Genomic DNA, 21,891 nt, shown 5'->3' on the forward strand with positions numbered 1-21,891 from the left:
TTATTTATTTTATAACTGGAAATTAGGACATCTTATTCCCCTTCACCTTTTCCCCTTTATTTAACTTTTCAATTATAATTGACATTCAATAATATTTTATATTAGTTTCAGGTGTACAGTATAGTGGTTAGAAACTTATATATTTTACAAAGTGATACCTCCGATTAGTCTAGTACTCACCTGGCACTTTACATAGTTATTACAATATTATTGACTATATTCCCTATACTGTACTTTATATCCCCATGACTGTTTTGTAACTACCAATTTGTAGTTCTTAATCACTTCACCTTTCACCAAGACCCCGAGCTCCCCTCCCATCTGGCAACCATCAGTTGTTTTCTATATGTATGAGTCTGTTTCTGTTTTATTTTGTTATTTAGATTCCATATATGTGAGATCATATGGTATTTTTCTTTCTGTTTAACTTATTTCACTTAGTGTAATACCCTATTGGTCTATTCATGTTGGTGCAAATGGTAAGATTTCCTTCTTTTTTATGGCAGAGCTCTACTCCATTGTATACATGTACCACCTCTTCTTCACCCAATTGTCTACTGATGGGCACTTAGGTTGCTTGCGTATCTTGGCTATTGTAAATAATGCTGCAATGAACACAGGGGTATAGATATCTTTTCAAATTAGTATTTTGGATTTCTTTGGATAAACACCCAGAAGTGGAATTGCTGGGTCATATGGTAGTTCTATTTTTAATTTTTTTGAGTAATGTCAATACTGTTTTTTATAGTGCTTGCACCAATTTGCCATGCTACCAACAGTGGTTTTGCACGAGAGTTCCCTTTTCTCTACATCCTAGCCAACACTTTTTTTGGTGTGTGGATTTATTGATGAAAGGCATTCTGACAGGTGTGAAGTGATATCTCATTGTGGTTTTAATTTACATTTCTCTGATTAGTGATGCTGAGCATCTTTTCACATGTCTATTGGCCATCTGCATGTCCTCTTTGGAGAAATGTCTATGCAGGTCCTCTGCCCATTTAATTGGATTATTAGTTTTGTTGTTGTTGTTATTGTTGTTTTTGGTGTTAAGTTGCATGAGTTCTTTATAAGTTTTGGAATATTAACCCCTTCTTGGATCTATTATTGGCGAATATCTTCTCCCATTCAGGAGGTTGTCTTTTCATTTTGTTGATGGTTTCCTTTGTTGTGCAAAAATTTTTCAGTTTGATGCAGTCCCATTTTTTAATTTTTTCTTGTTTCCCTTGCCCAAGGAGATATATCATTAAAAATGTTACTGATTCATTTCCAGTCAAGATGGCGCAGTAGGTAAACATTGTGCTTAACTTCTCTCATGACCACATCAAAATTACAACTCAGCTACAAAACAACCATCATTGAGAATCACCTAAAATCTGGGTGAACCAAAGCCCTACAACTAAGGACACATAGAAGCCACCTTGAGACTGGTAGGAGGGGCAAAGGCGTGGAACAGGCTGGTCCCACACCCATGTGTGACCATTAAAAAAGGAGGGATATCTCGGCTGTGGAGGTCCCTCCAGAGAAGAAAGGGGTCCCAGCCACTCCCCAGCCCAGGATTCCACTGCTGGGGAGAGAAGACCCATAATTTCAGGCTGTGAAAACCAGTGGAGATTATGACTGAGTGAGACGGAGGGCAGCTGCACTCACAGGCATGCCTCTTAAAAGGACCACGTACAGATTTACTCACTGATGGAATCACTGGCTCTGAGCTCCAGCATTGGAGCACAGCTGGAGAGGCGACAGGGACAAATAAGGGGAACTGAGTTGTTTGGCTTCAGGGCAGGGGCTGGAGGGGCAGCTTTCTCCTGGATGGAGGGGCTGGCAGAGGCCGTTGTGTGTTTATTGAGCCCTCCCCCTTCCTGGCTTGCAGATGCAGGTGGCCGCCCTATCTGAGTCTCCATCAAGCTGGCTGACACCATTTGTTCACCACACCCTAGTGATTCGAGATCCCGCCCTCCCAACTTTTGGTCACATCCAAGCCACTTTTTTGGTACAAGTGGCTTTTTTTGTACAAACTGCTCATGCTGCAGATTTTCCTAGGGTCTCTCAAAGGTTTGCCAAACCCAGACATGCAGAATCTGGTTTGAGCACGTCTTATACCTCTGGCTGAGCAGCCCTAAGCCAGACACTAGTGACAGCTGGCCTTGGTTCATGGCTTGGCCTCTCAAGGTACTTCCAAACACAGCATGAATGGTGGTCATCTGAGAGTTTCTTTTGGCTACTGCTGGGTGGATGGGGTGGGGCATGGGCTGTGGCTGAACTTGACTTATAGTGGGTTCCCTCCCAGGTGACCTTGGGGATGGTGCTCCCAGTGGCTAGCTTTGAAACAAGTTGGAGCATCACCCAGCTGCCTCCAAGGACAACACACTCAAGGGGCAGATCGGGCAGGCACCAGAGCCCTGCTGAGGCAAATCCCGCTTTGTAGGGTCAGCCCCTGCACCATAGCTCCTCCACTGTAGTCAAGGCCAGTCCTCACAACCAGTGAGCCTGAGGGTCAATCCCTCCCACTGATGTGCAAATAGCAACCGAAGCTCAACTACAAGAGGAGGACACACACAACCTACACCATATACACACCTGGAGTGCTTGGCTCAAGTGACCAGAAAGATATGCCACTGTGCCCCACAGCACACCTACTGTATAAGGCCACTCTTTTGAGACAGGAAGACACAACAGCACTACATAATACATATAAACAAACACAGGGAGGCAGCTAAAGTGGGGAGAAAGAGAAACATGTCCCAAATAAAAGAACAGAACAAAGCTCCAGAAAAAGAACTAAACAAAAATGGAGACAATCTACCAGACACAGAGTTCCAAACATTGGTTATAAGGATGCCCAATGATCTCAGGGAGAACTTCAATGAAGAGATAGGAAACATAAAAATGAAGATAGAAAATAATTAATAACCAGTCAGAAATAAAGAATACAATAATGGAAATGAAGAATACATTACAGGGAAACAACAGATTAGAAGTAGAGGATCAATCAGTGATTTAAAAGATAAGGTAGGAGAAAGCACCCAATCAGAACAGGAAAAAGAAAAAGGGATCCAAAAATTTGAGGAGAGTTTAAGGGGCTTCTGAGACACTCTCAAGCATAACAACATTCACATTTTAGGGGCACCAAAGGGAGAAGAGAGAGAGAGCAAGGAATTGAAAACCTATTTGAAGATGTAATGACAGAAAACTTCCCTAACCTGGCAAAGAAAATAGATAAACAAGCCCAAAAGCACAGAGAGTCCCAAACAAGATGAACCTAAACAGGCCAACATCAAAACACATCATAATTAAAATGCCAAAGGTTAAAGTGAAAGAGAGAATCTTAAAAGCAGCAAGAGAAAGGCTCCCATAAGACTATCAGCTGATTTCTCAACAGAAACTTTGCAGGCCAGAAGGGATTGGCACAAAATATTCAATGTGATGAAAAGCAAGGATCTACAACCAAGATTACCCAGGAAAGCTATAATTTAAAATTGAACAACAGAGAAAGAACTCCCCAGACAAGAAAAAGCTAAAGGCGTTCATCACCACCAAACCAGTATTACAAGGAATCTTAGAGGGACTTCTTTAAGATGAAAAAATAAAATAAAATAAAAAATATGAATAAAATGGCAATACCTACATACCTATCAACAATTACTTTCAATGGAAATGGATTAAATGCTCCAATCAAAAGATAAGGAAGCTAAATGGATAAGAAAACAAGACCCTTATATATGCTGCCTACAACAGACTCACTTCAGATCAAAAGACACACACAGACTGAAAATAAAGGGATGGAAAAAGATATCTCATGAAAATGGAAACAAACAAAAAGTTGAAGTAGCAATACTTATACCAGATAAAATAGACTTTAAAATAAAGACTATAACAAGAGACAAAGAAGGACCTAGTAATCCCACTTCTGGGTATTTATCTGAACAAACCCAAAGTGCTACTTCAAGGAGAGGTGCTCATCCATATGTTCATTGCAGCATTATTTACATAAGCCAAGATATGAAGGCAACCTGGGTGTCCCTGAATAGATGAATGGATAAAGAAGAGTGGTACATATATACAGTGAACTATTACTCACCTTTAAAAAAGAATGAAATCTTGCCATCTGTGACAACATGGATGGATCTAGAGGGTATTGTGCTGAGTGTAGTAAGTCAGACAACAAAAGACAAATATCATATGATTTCACTTATAAGTGGAATCTAAAGAACAAAATAAACTAATGAAACAAACTCTTAGATACAGAGAACATTTTGATGGTTGCCAGATGGGCGGGGGATTGGGAGTAGGTGGAAAGGGGAAGGGATTAAGAAGTACAAAATTGGTTGTTACACAGTAGTCATGAGGATGTAGGGCATTGCATAAGAAATATAGTCAATAATATGGTAATAACTATGTATGGTGTCAGATGGGTACTAGATCTATTGGGGTAATATATGGGAGGTTGGGGGCAGGGTAAAAAAAGGTGAATGGATTAAGAAATACAAATTGGTAGTTACAAAATAGTCCTGGGAATATAAAGTATGGAAATATTATCAATAATATGGTAATACTATGTATAGTGCCAGGTGGGTACTAGTCGGGCGATCACTTACTAAATTATATAAATGTCTAACCACTATGCTGTACACATGAAATTAGTATAAAATAATATTGAATGTCAACTCTAATTGAAAAATTAAAAGGGGAAAGAAGATAAAAAAGAATCAGAGGTTCAAATTTCCAGATATAAAACAAACAAGTCTTGGGGATGTAATATACAACATAGAAATATAGTCAATAATATTGTGATAATGTGGTAGTGTCAATGGTTGCTGAACTTATCATGTTGATCACTTCTTTTGCATAGGAAATATAATCAATAATGTGGTAATAACTCTGCAAAGTGCCAGGTGGGTATTGCTGAATAACTATGATGTACATCTGAAATTAATATAAAATTGTATGTTAGCTATAATAAAAATCTTTAAAAAATAATACTAAGAGAAATGTCAGAGAGTTTACTGCCTATGTTTTCTTCTGGGAGTTTTATGGTTTTGGGTCTTACACTTAAGTCTTTAATCTATTTTGAGTTTATTCTTGTATAGTGTAAGAAGGTGGTCTAGTTTTATTTTTTTGTTGTTTGCATTATCTGTCCAGTTTTCCCAACACAATTTATTTTATAGAGTGCCTTTACCCCATTGTATATTCTTGCCTCTTTTGTCACAGGTTAATTGACCATATAGGTGTGAGTTTATTTCTGGGCTATCTATTATGTTCTATTGATCTTTGGGTCTGTTTTTATGCAAGTACCATGCTGTTTTGATTACTATAGCCTTGTAGTATAGTTTGATATCACATAGCATGATACATCCAACTTTGTTCTTTCTGAAGACTGTTCTTTCAAAAGACTGTTCAAGGTCTTTTGTGGTGCCATATAAATTTTAGAATTATTTGTTTTAGTTCTGTGAAAAATGCCATTGGTAATTTGATAGGAATTGCACTGAATCAATAGATAGCTTTGGGTAGTATAAATATTTGAACGATGTTAAGTCTTCCTATCCATGAGCATGGTACATGCTTCCATTTATTTTTATCTTCTTCAATTTCTTTCTTCAATGTCTTCTAACTTTGAGTACAAGTATTTTACCTCTAAAAACACCAATTAATTCCATTTCACCCAATGTGTCATTTAAGGCTCCTGTTTCCTTGTTGATTTTCTGTTTAGACCTAAATACTGACCTTTAATTCGGTCAATATATATGTATTTAGGTGCTGCTATGTTGGGTGCATAAATGTGTATAAGGTTTATATCCACTTGTTGGGTTGATCCCTTTATCATTATGAAATGTCCTTGTCTCTTATTATAGCGGTTTTAAAGTCCATTTTGTGTGATATACTCATAAGTATTGCTACCCCAGGTTTTTTTTCCCCTCATTTCCATTTGCATGAAATACCTTTTCCATCCCTTTACTTTCTGTTTCTGTGTGTCTTTTGATCGGAAGTGGTTTCTTGTGGACAGCATATGTATGGGTCTTGTTTTCTTATCCACTAGCTATTCTATGTCTTTTGATTGGAGCATTTAATCCATTTACATTTAAAGTAATTATTGATAGGTATGTAATTATTACCACTTTATTATTCACATTTATGTTCTTTTTCTTTCCTCTCTTCTTCTTAGAGAAGTCCCTTTAACATTTCTTGTAATACTGATTTGGTGGTGATGATCTCCATTAGCTTTTTCTTGCCTGGGAAGCTCTTTATCTCTTCTTGAATTTTAAGTGACAGCCTTGCTAGGTAGTCCTGGTTGTACGTCCTTGCTTTTCATAACTTTGAAAATTTCATGCCAATTGTTTCTGGCCTGCAAAGTTTCTGTTGAGAAACCAGCTGATAGTCTTATGGGAGTTCCCTCATAGGTAACTACTGTGATTCCCTGAAAATAAGACTGAGTCTTATACCGTATTTCCCTAAAAATAAGACTGGGTGTTATATTAATTTTTGCTCCAAAAGATGCATTAGGGCATATTTTCAGGGGATGTCCTGCACAACAATCTACATTTATTCAAATACAGTCATGTCATCTTCTTCTGGAACATCGTCATAATGTACTAAATATGTCTGTCTTGCTGACAGTCTTAACTGGGGCTTATTTTTGGGGTAGTCTTATTTTTGGGGAAACACGGCAATTGCCTTTCTCTTGCTGCTTTTAAGATTCTCTTTGTCTTTAACTTTTGGCATTTTAATTATGATGTGTCTTAGAATGGGCCTTTTTGAGTTCATCATGTTTGGAACACTCTGCACTTCCTGGGGCTTGTATGTCTATTTCTTTCATGAGGTTAGGGAAATTTTTAGTCATTATCTCTTCAAATAGGTGCTCAATTCCTTGTTCTCTCTCTTCTCCTTGTACCCCTATGATGTGAATGTTGTTACACTTGATGTTGTCCCAGAGGTCCCTTCAACTAACTTTTTTAAAAATTCCTTTTCTTTTTGCTGTTCCAATTGGGTGTTTTCTGCTACCTTGTTTTCCAATTCAATCCTCTGCTACATCTAATCTTCTTTTGTTTCCTTCTATTGTATTCTTCATTTTATTTATTGTACTTTTCATTTCTGACTGGTTCTTTTTTTTATGGTTTCTATGTGCTTACTTTTATGGTTTCTTTTTATGCTTACTATCTCTGTGTTGAAGTTCTAAGTTCCTCAAGCATTCTTAAAACCAGTGTTTTGAATTCTGTATCTGATAGATTGCTTATCTCCATTGTTTATTTTTCTGGAGTTTTATCCTGTTCTTTCATATGGGACATGTTTCTTTATCTCCTCATTTTGGCTGCCTACTTGTGTCTGTTTCTATGTATTAGGTAGAGCTGGTATGTCTGCCAGTCTTGGCAAGGTGGCCTTATTTGGTAGGTGTCCTGTGGGACCCAGTGGCACAGTCTCCCTGGTCACCTGGGCTAGAAGCTCCAGCAGGGTCCCTTGTGTGGACATTTCCAGTACCATTCTTGCTGCAGTGGTTCTTGGCTCCTCCACTGCTTCAGCGGGGGGGGGGGGGGGGGGAAGGAGTGGGCTTGGAGTTAAGAGAACACATCATATAGGGAAGCAGAAATCTCCGGGCCCCTCCAACTATACGTAATATATTTAGCCACAAAATTGTAAATATTCTCTTTCTGTTCTAAACAATATAATAAATCCATGTTCAAACTGCTACTTGCTTTGCTTCCCATTGGCTCCTGACACACAGATCTCATACTGTGAACATCATCCAGAAATCTCCTCAAACATGATATGGTCTTTAGCTTTAGTTATTTTCTCCTATTAAAAGAGCGATGTAGCATGGGAGGGGCATCCTTTTTAAGTCCTGGTGCCAGAAAAGAAATCTTTCATTTTTCCTTTGGTCTTGTATTTCTAAGTCTTTTCCCCACCAACATTTTAGAGCTCATAGCTGTGAGGAGCTCCAAGTCTCCAAACTCTTCCTCTCCTTGATATCTGGTCCTTGAGAAGGGGTGTCTAATTACTCTCTCAGAGTATGTGTAAAATCTGAGTATACACGATATACTCACTGTTCTCATGTTAGATTTTTACTATCATATTTCAGTCCAGATTCTTCAGTGGAAAACTTACTGTCATATAATTAACTTTTACTGAATATTTTGTCTAAATATGGTTACACCCATTTTTATCAGGATATTGTATCAATTAGTATTCAGTCATACCCAAGACCAGATGGAGTTGGCTTTTTCTTAGGGGGAAAAAAAAAAAAAAAAAAAAAAGCCAGCATGAGCAATTACCTGGCTGGTGTCCTAACTGTCTTAATGTGTGAATCAGAGGGGCCATATGGCCCACCTGATCAATTATGTGGATATTAAGAAGGGGAGGAAAAAATAATCTAGAAAGTCATAGTTAGTCACTCAAGTCTATCATTTATGTCAGAAGTGTGTTAGTCACTCAGTCAAGATTTGCAGATTTGGCTGCTGGGAGCAGCCAGCAGTATGGATGTGTCTCTGAGTTGGTCTTGAAAAGCCTTAATATTATAGGGAGATGAAAATGTTTTTGGAGTCTGCATTACACATGTTAAGAAATCAGAGGTAGCACAGAGTCCTATGTATGAAAAAAATAAAACCAGTTAAAAACCATCATCATTTTGACATTCAAAATGAAAAAGGATAACAAATCTTGCTTAACAAAAACATCATTCCTTATTTGTGCCCATTTTGAGTGACAGATGTCTCCTAGTTGCCATAAATTCCTCACCTGCCTTAACACCCAGTAGAGTCCTACTTTGAGTCATATTACCGCTCTTTATTTTCAAAGGCTTTTCTTGAGTGACAGGCACAAAAATCTCTCTTCTTTGGAGGAATTCATATGACTTCCAGACAGTTATTCATAATTTCATTTAAAAACTCAGTTTTAAAAAAACAATGATGCAGAACAGGGGTTGCAAAGTGCAGCCCATAAGCAGAATTGTTTTGTTTGGTTCTCACAAAGTTTTTAAAGTGAGAAATTTCACATAAAAATACAGATTTTTCCATGGCTATAGTCAACTGGAGTTGAGTGGCAAGTGCCAGCCTGAGATGAGCCCTCTTCAATTCTCTAAGGATGTGCACTGGGCCTGTTTCATTTACTTACACCACCTGCCTAATTCTGTACCTGAACTCTGACCTGAACAACCACCTCTAACACTATGGATAAACTGAGGTATGGAGTCACTCTGAGAGGAAAACACAGCATAATTCCATGGGGACTCAGCTTAGTCTGTGTGAATGGGGGAGGACTTAAAGTGGGAAAAGTTGTTTTTAAAGGTACTGGAATTGTTTCTCTAAAGACATAAATCTTTGGGGGAAGCAAAGAAATGATATTGAGAGACAAAAAAAAAAGAGATGAAGGAAAGGGAGAGGAGGGCATGGCTCTCAGGAAAGACCTGTGTACACTTGGTAGCATGAACAGAATGAAATTAACCAGTCTGTTGCTCACATGTCATTGTCTACCACAGACAATATCCAGGCTCCTGGCACAATGTCAATCAAGAGAGGCCATATTTACAGAGGCTGACTTCGGAATATATGTCCACCTTCTCCTCTAAATTCTACAAACTCTTTGGATTAAGCCATTCTAGCTTTGGAACAGAACCACCATGCAAGTGATTTTACAAAGTGACTTTCTGTCTTGCTCACCAGCCTATAAAGTGTGTGTGGTAGGAGATGCCCATGATGTTGGATTCGTCAGGATACAACTGGCACTTTCAATCCTGATATTCCTTTTTGGATTCAGTAATGAAAATAAATGTTTTCTCTGAAAACCTTATTTTTAAAAATATTACAAACAGTATAAACATTACACCACATGTGATTTCTCTCTTTGCACTGGTGCATAAAGCTCAGAATCAAATCTGTGGCTAGCTTCTAACAAGTATAGGAGACACAATGGAATGATATGCATTTGGGCACCTCACTGTTTTGCTTTTTAAAATTTTCCAGCCCTTAACTTTCCTTTGTTCTTTTTCTTGACTATTAATATTTAAGTGCTTTTAAAAATGTCTCATTGTGATCAGATATTACACAAGTACAGAAAGAATAACCAAACTGGACATTCCAGACGGCAAGCAGTATCTTCAGTCAAATTATCTCAGGTAAAAGGAAATGGAACGATAAAACTTATGGGTAGTAATTGATTGTAATATATAATCGAACATTTTGACCACAAGATGTTTGCCCATTAATTAAAAATTCAATTTAATTTTTGTTCATTTTCTCCATATCTTTGATGAAAATACCTACTTGCATGAAAACTGGTGACTTATTTGACAAGAGTCTTCTCATTGGTTTCTTTCACCACTATAGTCACCTGGCGGGTGTCTGAGATGTGCTGGGTGATATGAGAGGATTCACTTCCCCACCCCCATGCCAGGACCCTAACTCCATGTAGACTGTGGTCATCCTCCATGAAGATCTTGGCCTTCTTCAATCCAGGACCTGGTGTCATCCATGCAGGTTCTTAGATTATACAAAATGAAGGTGATTACAGTTTCTTTTTCCATGTTACCCTTTTTCAATGACTTTTTTATGGGATATCCCAAGATTCATATCCCTGTTGGGATCTTTCCTCCCAATTAATCTTCCAAGTGAAAATTTACCAACCTCACTTCTTTCTTTAGAAAATTTCTGTACTATTAATGTGTTGTTGGGAAAGAAGAGAAGGAGTAAAGATATTAAGAGTGTGTCTGTGGGGACATATAGAAAAGGAAATAATAATGATAATAAAAATGATAGGTATGATATGACTAAAACATTCCTGAGTGGCATAAAAAGAGATGGGAGGGAAGAGAGAGACCTTGATCCTAAGGGTCTCTGCACTAGGCAACACGTGGTGGTGTTGACTGAGGACTGCTTGTTTTTGGTTTGGAAACTGATAACAGTTGTTTGGTACAGAAATGGCTGTGGGTAATTCAGGGAGTAAACATTGTGCAGCTTATATATAAGGCAAGTTCAGCCTTTGTAAGTCCCAGAGTTTCTAATCCGGTTGGAGACAAAGGCTTGCATATGCAACTCAACCAGAGAAGATGTCAAGTATATGATAAATTATCAAGTATATGATATCAAGTATATGATATATTAAAAGTAATAACTTCATTCATTGGGATGCACCCAAATCTCTAAATTCAACCCATAACCAATCCATGGAAAACTCTTCTTACAGAGCACTTAGTTTTGCTTTAGAAGTCCCTCTCTGAAGTGTAGTGAAAATGTTCATATTTCATGACTAGAATTTCATGGATTTCTTGATTTTTGCACTCAAAACCATGTTTTATGAGGCTTTCTTTTAATACCTCATTTTTTCCCTAAAACTATCAATGTCACTTATCTTCTAAGGAGTTTTAAGGTAACCTGTCTCGTTTCTTCAGTTTTGGTATTGCATGGCTAAACCCATTAAATGTTGGGTCTGGTCTGGGTAATACTACTGTAGTGACTACTTTCATAGTTGCAGCAATTTACAAAATTCAGATGAATTTAAACATTGCATTCCAAGTAACTTGGTAATTGAACACTGAAATTTCAGTTTCTTTTAGGTAAATACTTAATAATTTAGCATGTTCTCTGTTCCTTTTCTCATCTCTCCAGGGCTAAGGGTTCTCTATCTTCTCACTGATGGAGGAGGGTCTGGTGTGAATATTGTTTTCTGTCTATGCTGGCCTCTGCTGAGGCTTAGCTGGACCTGCCTGGCAAGTGGAATCTGCCTCTAATCCCATTGTGTCCACTCATATACCAAGTCCTCCAGTTTCTGGTTATCAAGTCCTTTGTTCTGTATCTTTTTTGCTGACAATGCAAGGCCCATTTGGATTCCCCATATGCTCTTAGCCAACCTCCTTGCCTCTCTCTACTAGACACGGGGAATGAATGGTTGCTCTTGCACTCCATTTTAGGGCCATAAGAGATTGCGAGTAGGGAAGATGGAAGATGCGAAAGGCTATTTCAGAATTTCCTTTGGCAACACTTACCCTGCACATACTTTTGTACTCTCCTGGCTGCCCTGTGATAGATGGAATGAGACCCTCTGAGAGGATTTCTTTTCTGAGTTCCAGTTTTCAAGTTGGAAACTAGTCCTCCCGACTCTCAGACTGCTACCTTTTCCAGGGAGGATGGTCTCTACCAATTCCCCAAGGATTCTGACACCTGGAGAGATGACTGTGAGAATCCGTTTCTCAAGATCCTGCACCAACTACCGTGTTTCCCCGAAAATAAGACCTAGTGTACCATCAGCTCTAATGCGTCTTTTGGAGCAAAAATTAAAATAAGACTGGGTATTATATTATATTATATTATATTATATTATATTATATTATATTATATTATAGACCAGGTCTTATATTAAAATAAGACTGGGTCTTATATTAATTTTTGCTCCAAAAGACGCATTAGAGCTAATGGTCTGGCTAGGTCTTATTTTTGGGGAAACACAGTATACACCCTCTAAATTTTCTCCAAGCTCTTTAACCCCAGCCCAGAAAAGGTTCTTATCTCCCCTTTGTGTGGTGGAGATATGGCTTGTATACCATCACATGTTTTTCGTCCTCTATGGTTTATGTTATAAACTCTATGCTCTTAGTGCTCCAGGATTTGCCTTTGAAGAGTTAATTTTTTTTTTTCTCTTTCAATGCTATTGTATCTTCCCCTCTCAAGAGCCTATTTTGAAATTCAAAGTGAACACTTTGATTTGCTGAATTCTGCTGGGTTCTTGGGTATTTTCCTTTCTCTAGGACAAAAGCCTCAGGCTAAAGATCTAATTTAATGGTGAAAATATTGTAGGATAAAAAGTAAATGCCAAGAAGGAAGAACACAGCTGTCAATATTTAAAAATATTTTACAGTTACTTATATGGTATGAACTGAATGACTTAGGTGGTCTACCATAAAATTTTGCCCTTTTGGTGGGGAGCTGGGAAGAAGCAAGGCACATTTCTCAAGATGCTAAGTTCAAATAGTTTTTGAAATTTACTATAGGAGGCTGATGTTTCTCTCCCTCCTTGGCTTTGAAAATATTCCCTATGAAATCCCTTTCTTTCCCATGATCCTCCAGAACCTGGGAAGGTAAATTGGCAAAATTCCATGTAGTAAGCAATACTCACTACCATCTAATAGACTGAACTATCTCCTTGGGGAAAGACAAAGGCTGTGGCTAAAAATGCCAAGTCTAGGATCTTAAAGCTGTACCAGAAAAACTGTGGGAAATATTGTTTTCTTGGCTGGGGAATAAGTTGGATGAATGGAATGTCTTTTTCCCAGCTTGTTAATTGCTACAATTCAAGGAAACAGACCCTAAAAGGAATGGAGGAAATACAATTTTCAGAGAACAAAAGTGAGGACTAGTTATTCTAATATTTTGAGAAGTGTTGTATGAGTATTTGATAAATATTTGCTAATGATGAAATATCACATCTAAAATAATTAATTAAATGCTTATGTTATCCTGGGGTTAAGCTCCTAATTATTGGGAAAAGGTCAAAACACTCCCCAGATTTCTGAGTTCATGATTGTAAACTTGTGTGTGTTTTTTTCATAATATTCACAGAGTGCTTATGTCAAATGCAGTGCAAATGAAGATGCTTTATTCCCAATATGGACTGTTGAAACTAAACTCATTTATATTGAGTGTTGCCATGGTAGGTGTATAACCCATAGAAAAATGATTCATGACTAAGTGATGTATGTATGTATATATGTATGTATAAATGTGTATGTGTATGAATGTCTATGTATAATTATATATATAGTTTTTTTACCTCCTAGAGAGAGTTTGATATTTCAATCTGTCAAAAAATAATTTCATTTACGGGGTGTATCACTTTGTGAGGGGTGTAAATGTCTAACTACTACATTGCTTTGTACACCTGAAAGATATGTATACCTATATACACATATACATATATATGTGTGTGTGTGTGTGTGTATATATATATATATATATATATATATATATATATATATATATGATGAAACAAATAAAAAAACTTATGTCATGGAGCAGTGGTTAAGAATATGGGTGCTGGAGTCGGATTGCTGGGCTAAAACCATTCATTAGCTGTGTGACCTTGGGCAAGGTACTGAACCTTTTTGTATAGCAGTAACCTCATCTTAACTGCACCTGCGCCACGGAGTGGTTGTGGGGATTAAGTGAATTAGAACATGGCACCGTATAAAGTGCCATGTATAACTATTGTTCACAAAACAAATGTGAACTTTGATTATAATTACTAAAATGTGCAAGGCCCATGCTAGACACTTCAAGGGATAAAAAAGAGATAGTCTCTACCTTTATATAGTTTACTATCTCATTGGGAACCCAAGCTACAGTCCAATATAAAGTTAAATAATGCCTGAGAAGAAAACCAACAGTTTACTTCAGCAGCACAGATCAGTCTCTGAAATATAGAAGCCATGGGGGCTGGGTGACCTACATCGAGAGAAGTATCTTTATATAAGGTGTTAGTCTCATATTTATTTCCTTTACTTGATGCTTATCTTTTTGACATGATAAAAAAAAGGCTTACGGCAGATTATATAATAAACATCATTTGCAATGGCCCAGCCTACATTAATCCTGCAGTGGTTTAGCCCTGAGTGTTAAATGATGCCGATGCTGGATTAAGACAACAGAGGTTGGCCAAGCTGTGAGTACTCTGAGAAGTGGGCCAACCCATCATTGCTGCATTTTATAGAGAGATGGTCATTGCTTCAGCTGATTTGTAAATTTTTCTGAGGTTTACAGAGAATTCCAGATTGTGGTTATCCACCTTCAGAAGCAATTCTATAAAAGGACTGGCACAAAACTGCATGTCTAATTGCCAAAATGAATATTACAGTTAAGAAATTCTCCATGAGATCAAGGACAGGGCTGCTTATTATGGTCTGGGATGATGATGGAAGGCCTTGGGGAAGAAGTGAATATGAAAGGGCCTTCAACAGGAATGTAAGGTAATCCTTGGATTAATCCCTTTTCACTCGAACATTAATTCCCCTAACTTAATTTTTTAACTTATCACTCCAGAGTTTCACATAAAGACTGTCTTTGAATGGTACCCATAACAAAAGATAACTTTTTGGTTAAATTATGTGTTTAATAGGTTTCCAGTGTTGATCTGATTATATAACCTTCGTCTATAACATTGTTCCTGTGGGGAAAAAAGGGCATTCTGAATTTCAGACAATTAACTTATAAACCCATTTTTGAAAACTCTGGTTTGATTGGTTCTTTCACCAATTTATTGAGTGCTTTTCATGTATCAGACATTGTTGTGGGTATATATGAATAAAACAAAGATCCCTGCCCTCATGGAACTGACATTCTAGAGAAGAGACAATTAAACAATAAACATAATAAATAATTGGTATAGTATGCTGAAAGGTGCTAAGTTCTATGGAAAAAAGAAAAATTAGAGCAGGGTAAGAGGGCTGAGGATGGGTAGTAATTTTGAATAGGATGGTCATTGAGAAGGTAACATTTAAGCAAAGTGTGAAGGGAGCCAGCCAAGATGACTGACTACATCTGCGTGAAGAGCACTTAAGGCAGAAGGAAGAGCCAGTGCAAAGGCCCTGAGGTAGGAGCTTACCTAGTGAGTTTGAGGAACAGCAACGACGTTGTTGGAGAGGTGGGGGAGAGAAGATGAGGTCAGAGAAGTAAGTTGGGTAGAGGTGGGGGTGGAACTTGCTACATCAGGTAGAGCCTTGCAAGCCTCACCAGGCTATACTACACAGCCGTTGAGAAAGTTAGAGGTCACTTGCACAGGCCTGTCTCAATGTAAGGCCTGCATATATCACTCCTTTTCCTTGTCTCCTATACTTTAATGTGCATACAAATCACCTGAAACCTTGCTAAAATTGAAATTCTGATCAGCAGGTTTGGGATGGGGCCTGAAATTCTGCATTTCAAACAAGCATGCAGATGGTGCCAGGCTACTGGTCCACAACCACACATGAGTAATGAGAGTAAGGTGTACTGAGCTCCCAGGGGCTTTGGGGCTTACCTCTGCATTAGCTGGTTGCAAGGAACTTCTTGTCCCCTTTGAGACTGAAAGGATAACATCAAAAGGCTTTTGTTCACACTTTTATATAGGTCATGGTCTCACCACTGGCCTACTTCATGGTCCTATCACCTGGCTAGTAAGAGCATGGTCTAGGGCTTCCTCCAGGAATATGAGATGGGTTGTCTGGCTGTTTCCATGCAGGTTCTAAGGAGTTTCTAGTGCCTCCTCACTGCCACTATGGAGGCTCTGCTTCTGAACTTCAACCTGGGAAACCCTACTCTGCTCCTTCAATGATAATTAAACTCTGACCACATTCCTGTCTCACTACAGTAACAGGAGTTCTGATTTGTGGCTTTCACTCCTAGCCCTATACTTTGAGTGACAGCTCAGCTCTGTAAACTGGGCCTGAGGCAGCTAGAGGGCTTGGGTGATGCTCCCAGAGAGAAGTGCTCTGCTGATGCCTGTTTATCAGGCAAGGCTGGTGTTCTTAAGAGCTAGCAAGGTAACTGACAGCTGAGCGGGCCTGAAAGGACTTGTGAATATATGAAGCATAGGTTATGAGTCAGATAATGTAGGCTTGGGTTTGAACTGTGCTTCCATCCTTTACTGTGTAATCTCTGAAATGTTCCTTGGAGTCCCTGGGCCACAGTTTTCTCATGTGGAAACTGAGAATGATAACAGTATCTCCTTAATATACTGAGATAATGCATATAAAGCACTTACGTAGTAAAGTGCCTAATACATAATGAGACTCACAAAATACTAGCTGCTATTATTTTTATAATTACTATTAACATCCCACCACGTACCAAATCATTTTGCGGCCTGGCATTATAGTACTCACCTTTTTATGCCCTTGGAGTTAAGGTACCAGGGCAAATCCCTCCGGAAAGGCTTTCAAAGATGAGACACTGAGGCCAATAGCAGTTTCACCATGATAGATGTCCCAGGAAATATATGAAGGAACTGAAGATGTTTAGTTTAGAAAGTAGATAATGGGGAGACAGGCGTGATAATGGGGAGCTGCCTTCAGCTTGTCTTGTATAAGAGGTATTACACATGTTCTGGAGACCCCCGAGGGCACAACAGAGACCAAAGAAAAGAAATCAAAGGGAAGCACATCCCTTTCTAAAGCAAAGTGAGCTAGGAAGAGAGAGGAAGAGCGTATGTGAGGGGCATCTCCTGCGCAGCTGCGGCGGCAGAGCCAATCATCGGGCGCAGCCCGTCCTCGCACGACGGTACAGTCGCACAGTCGTGACGACGTGGTTGCCATGGAGAGTACCGCTCACTTGGGACCGCGAGCTGGCGCCACAGGCCACCGGGGTGGAGTGTGCCTTTGAAGTCCCGTCGGCTGCCACCATGAGCGGCCGAAGTCGGGGTAGAAAGTCCTCCCGCGCCAAAAGCCGGGGCAAAGGCCGCGCCAAAGCCCGACTCCGCACAGCGCCTGATGACGCCCCGCGTGAGCCGAATCCTCCACAGTTCCAGAGGCTGGAGGAGGAAACCACGGCAGCACAGGTGCAGGCTGGCGAGGGTCGGGGTCGCCTGGAAACCGCTGCGCCGGTGCCGCTCTTCCGCGCGGGGGAAGAGGCTGCCTGCCGGCTGCCTCTGGATTGTGGCCTCGCGCTCCGGGCCCGAGCGGCGGGGGATCGCGGGCGGGCTGAGACCAGGCTCGGCCCGGGAAAGGCCACGTCCCTCTCGGAGCGACTGGCGACAGACACTGTCTTCGTAGGAACCGTGGGAACTGTGGGAAGGCCGAAAAATGGCCCCCGCGTTGGAAACCGGCGTGGGCCTGCTGGGAAGAAGGCCCCAGAAACCTGTAGCACCATGGGGAAGGTGTCTCAGGCCAAAGCTGGTGGGAAGCCGAAGAAAGGGACCTCTGGAGAGTGTATGTCCGTCCCAGTGGTAGAGGAAAATGAGGTGGAAAAGGATGCAGGCTCAGGGCCCCTGGCGTCGGATGGCAGCATGGATACGCTGGAGACCGTCCAGCTGAAGCTGGAGACCATGAACGCCCAAGCAGACAGGGCCTACCTTCGCCTCTCCCGCAAGTTTGGGCAGTTGCGACTGCACCACCTAGAGCGTAGGAACCTCCTTATCCAGAATATCCCAGGCTTCTGGGGGCAAGCTTTTCAGAACCACCCCCAGCTGTCATCCTTTCTGAACAACCAAGATAAAGAAGTACTCAGCTACTTGAACAGCTTAGAGGTGGAAGAGCTTGGCCTCGCCAGATTGGGCTACAAAATCAAGTTCTACTTCGGGCGCAATCCCTATTTTCAAAATAAGGTGCTCATCAAGGAATATGGGTGTGGTCCTTCAGGTCAGGTGGTGTCTCGTTCTACTCCAATCCAGTGGCTCCCAGGGCACGATCTCCAGTCCCTAAGCCAGGGGAACTCAGACAATAGCCGTAGTTTCTTTGGGTGGTTTTCAAACCACAGCTCCATTGAGTCTGACAAGATTGTTGAGATAATTAATGAGGAACTGTGGCCCAATCCCCTGCAGTACTACCTTATGAGTGAAGGGGCCCGTGTAGAGAAAGGAAAGGAGGGCAGGCAGGGCCCAGCAAGACAGCCAGTGGAGACCCCCGAGCCTGGGGTAAACAAATCCAGCTGATCTTGCACAAGTCTTGCTACTATCTCCTAGTGGACCGGTGCCTGGCTGACCACATGTGTTTGGCTCTCTGCCTCCTCTTTTCATGTTGACTGCTGTGCATTCTGTCCCATCTGAATTTCAGTTACAAGAATATGACATTTATGATCATGTTCTTTTGCTTTCCCATGGCCTTGTTTTTTTACTAGTGTCGCATATTATGTGATCTCACTCCTACTGTTTATATGTTAAGAACACATGCTTCAGATGTGTGCTGCCTTTATCTACATGCCTGGACCTTGTTGTTGGCTTGCGGCTTTCCCACCTGTCTTTAACATGGACACTCATGAGTCATTCTCCAAGAGGACCAATGCATCCTTAAGCTCTGCTCCTTTAGGGCCGTTGACTTGGTGGGCTTCGTATTCATGCTGGTCATGCATGCTATGTATGACAAGATATTCTTTTGCCACTGCAGAATGAAGCTAGTACACGGTAACAGCCATCAGCCAGAACTGATTGTTCAGTAACTTGGGGTCACTGGCCAAGGTCCCTCCTACTGGATCTCTGACCAGCGGTCCATGCTACCCTGCAGGACATACAGCAGAATGGCACTTGACTGCCATGCATGGATGAGGTTAAGGGTGAGAGCAGTATTCCATGTGTTCTATACCATCATGCGTCTCTTCCTGCCTCTGGGCCCTTCTACTGGTGAACCTTCACCAAGCTCTGCACTGTGCCCCATCACCATCAGGCCATTGAGTTTTGTCTAGGTTGCTGTTGGCCCCAATTGGCTTCCTGTTCAACAAGGACCTCAAGAACTACCTGTGGACAGAGGCCTCCTGCCAGTGTATGAGACACACACCTACTCTCCCCAGCCTTCCAGGAACCCTATTGGCTGCCAGACTGATGGGTGGGCTGGTATGCATGGACATGAGATCACTGTCATCATGCTGTGGCTCCAGATGATGGTGGGGACTAAAACCACATAGAATGTAGGTACTTTTCTCAACTCCCCTTGTCCCTTCCTCACTCATGACCAGAGTGGAATAGTGGGGTTGCTGGGGAAGAGGTATTCTGATAATGTGAGCCTGTGTCTACATCTCACACGTCCGTACATCCTTACTCACTTTTCCTTCTTTGCTTCTACCTTTGAATACCCATTGGAATAGTCTTTAAAGTCTCCAGTATGGGGCATCACAAGGCTTTCTCCTGGGGTTTGGGGACGAGGGTGGGCAGAATCTGTTCTGGATCTCCAAGATTCATTTCCTTAGGGTGTAAAAGCTGAGCTGGGCCCTCCCTACCCAAGCTTGCTTTGTGTTTTATTTCCCCCTCTCATCCCTGAAGATGGGGAAGTAGGACTGTATCTATATTTGTTCTCCCCCTAACTTTCCTTTCCTTGTGGAAGACCTCATTCTGAGATCCCAAAGGACTGGGGAGGCCTTGACTCACACTTGTAGAGAGGGTGTGCTAGGCAAGGGAGTTAGAGCAAAAGTGTAGTACAGAAATAAGTTTGGTATCGAATGGGTCTGGAAAAGTAGGTGGAAATGGCTTGAGAAGCCTCAGGGAGAATATGCCTATCTCAGTGATGGAGGTGATGTGGAAGGACTCCTGTGGGTGGGAATGTGAGAATTAAAGGGGTTGCAGGCAAATACAGAGTAACAGAATGCATCCACAAAAGGAGAGCGTATGCCCAAAATTTTGTCTAGATCAGGATATGCCCAGAGTTCTGTCCAATCTCTATTTCACCATTAGTGTGTTTTATAAATAAGAGAAACCAAAAATGGAATGATGTTATTTTGGATTCTTTTTCTTTTGTTCTAGGTATGGCCTTATGTATGTGGAAGATTAATGCTATACGCTGCTTATTTTGCCGCTAAGTACCACATTTCTCATTTTTGCCTAATGGGAAAATAGAACTTTAAGATCTGCCTTTTTTTTTTTTTAACTTTTTGCTCTTTATTATGGATATTTTTCAGACATGCACAGAAGTGAAGAAGATGGTCCCTGGACCCTTTGTGCCTATAACCTAGCTACATTATTTATTAATTGTGATCAACTTGGTTTCATCTGTATCTCTCTCTTGCCACCTGTATTGTTTATTGAAAGTCCAAGACACTGTGCCAATTCAACTGTGACTAGGAGATTGGGACTCCCTTTTGGTGGTGATAGTGGTGGGGTACACTATCATTATTGCATCAGGTCTGTTTTTCGCTCCTAATGTTAACTAATGAAGTTCCAGAGATAAGCCTTAGGAATGGAAGTCTCCAGAATTAACAGGGAGTCTCAGAAAGAGACTCCTGCATCCACAAAAGGAGAGAGTGACTATTCTGCTGTAAACTCTTTTGAAGACCAATAGAATACGGTGCTTACGAGACCCTTTAGCAGAATATCAGTCTTTTTCTCTGTGTAAGATGGAGACTCATGTGACTGTTAGAATTGTTTTCAGCTTGTCCTGGTTTCATAATATAACTCTGGTCTTGGAATAATTTAGAAATTGTTGCTGTGTTCTGTGAAAATAACCTCCCAATAATAATCGGTAACTGGTTGTTTTACTTGCTAATTTGACACCCTGGTAATAATGCGATTATTTCTTTGTTCCTAAGCAGTATAAATTGTTGTAACCTTTCATGCATGAGGAAAAAATAAAAGCCTGTATCTCTGTTATATTTTATTTTCAAAAAAGACTTAGAGGCTGGGTAGTTGAGGGGATGTGTGTACATTGGCCTCAATGAGGGATTCCTAAGCCTTGGGCCCTTGTACGACTAGCTGTATGACTGTATATAAAATTGTGATTTCCAAACCCTTACCAGAGATTGAGATTCTGTGATTCTGGCAGGAAGCCAGGTAGTCTTTTTTTTTTTTTTCATAAGCTTTCCGGGTGATTCTAGTGGAAATCCAGTGCTTCTCAAAATTTTTAGTACATCTTATTTGTAGGGGGAATCCTGTTAAAATCCTGTTGAAGTACTGAATTTTGATTTCAGTACTCTGGAGTGGAACCTGAGATTCTGCGTTTCTAACAAACTTTTCAGGTGATACCAGAGCTGGTGCTTTGTGACCTGTAGGAAGGAAGGTGATCTTCAAGTCCGGCTCAGACTAGAGGAATGGTGCTCAGCCCTGGCTTCACATTCAATTCTCTGGGAAGCTTAAAGAAATACACTGCTGGAGTTCCACACAAATACCACTAAATCAGAATTGAGGGGGTAGGAAGGAAGGGGTTGGCTTAGGTATATTATTTTTAAAACATCCCAGGTGATTCTGATGTCCAGGCAGAGTCGAGAACTAGCCCTGATGTTGTTCATAGCACGTCCATAACAAGGACCG

At 40.6% G+C, this 21,891-nt stretch overlaps 1 protein-coding gene across 2 annotated transcripts; it reads left to right on the top strand.

The window, feature by feature from the left end:
• Window positions 1-17,229: 17,229 nt before the first annotated feature.
• TSPYL5 (TSPY like 5) lies at window positions 17,230-21,234 on the top strand. Of its 2 annotated transcripts, none has more exons than XM_019716607.3 (2): window positions 17,230-18,267; window positions 20,392-21,234. In XM_019716607.3, the coding sequence occupies exons 1-2, from the start codon at window positions 17,347-17,349 to the stop codon at window positions 20,482-20,484; spliced, it is 1,014 nt and encodes a 337-aa protein (XP_019572166.3). In that variant the 5' UTR covers window positions 17,230-17,346; the 3' UTR covers window positions 20,485-21,234. The 2 variants fall into 2 exon arrangements, with proteins under 2 accessions (XP_019572166.3, XP_019572164.3); XM_019716605.3 differs by having other exon boundaries at window positions 17,231-19,562.
• Window positions 21,235-21,891: the final 657 nt, after the last annotated feature.

The sequence above is a fragment of the Rhinolophus sinicus genome, chromosome 6 (genome assembly GCF_057876585.1).
Source record: "Rhinolophus sinicus isolate RSI-liver-muscle chromosome 6, RSI-T2T, whole genome shotgun sequence".
Lineage (NCBI taxonomy): Eukaryota > Metazoa > Chordata > Mammalia > Chiroptera > Rhinolophidae > Rhinolophus > Rhinolophus sinicus.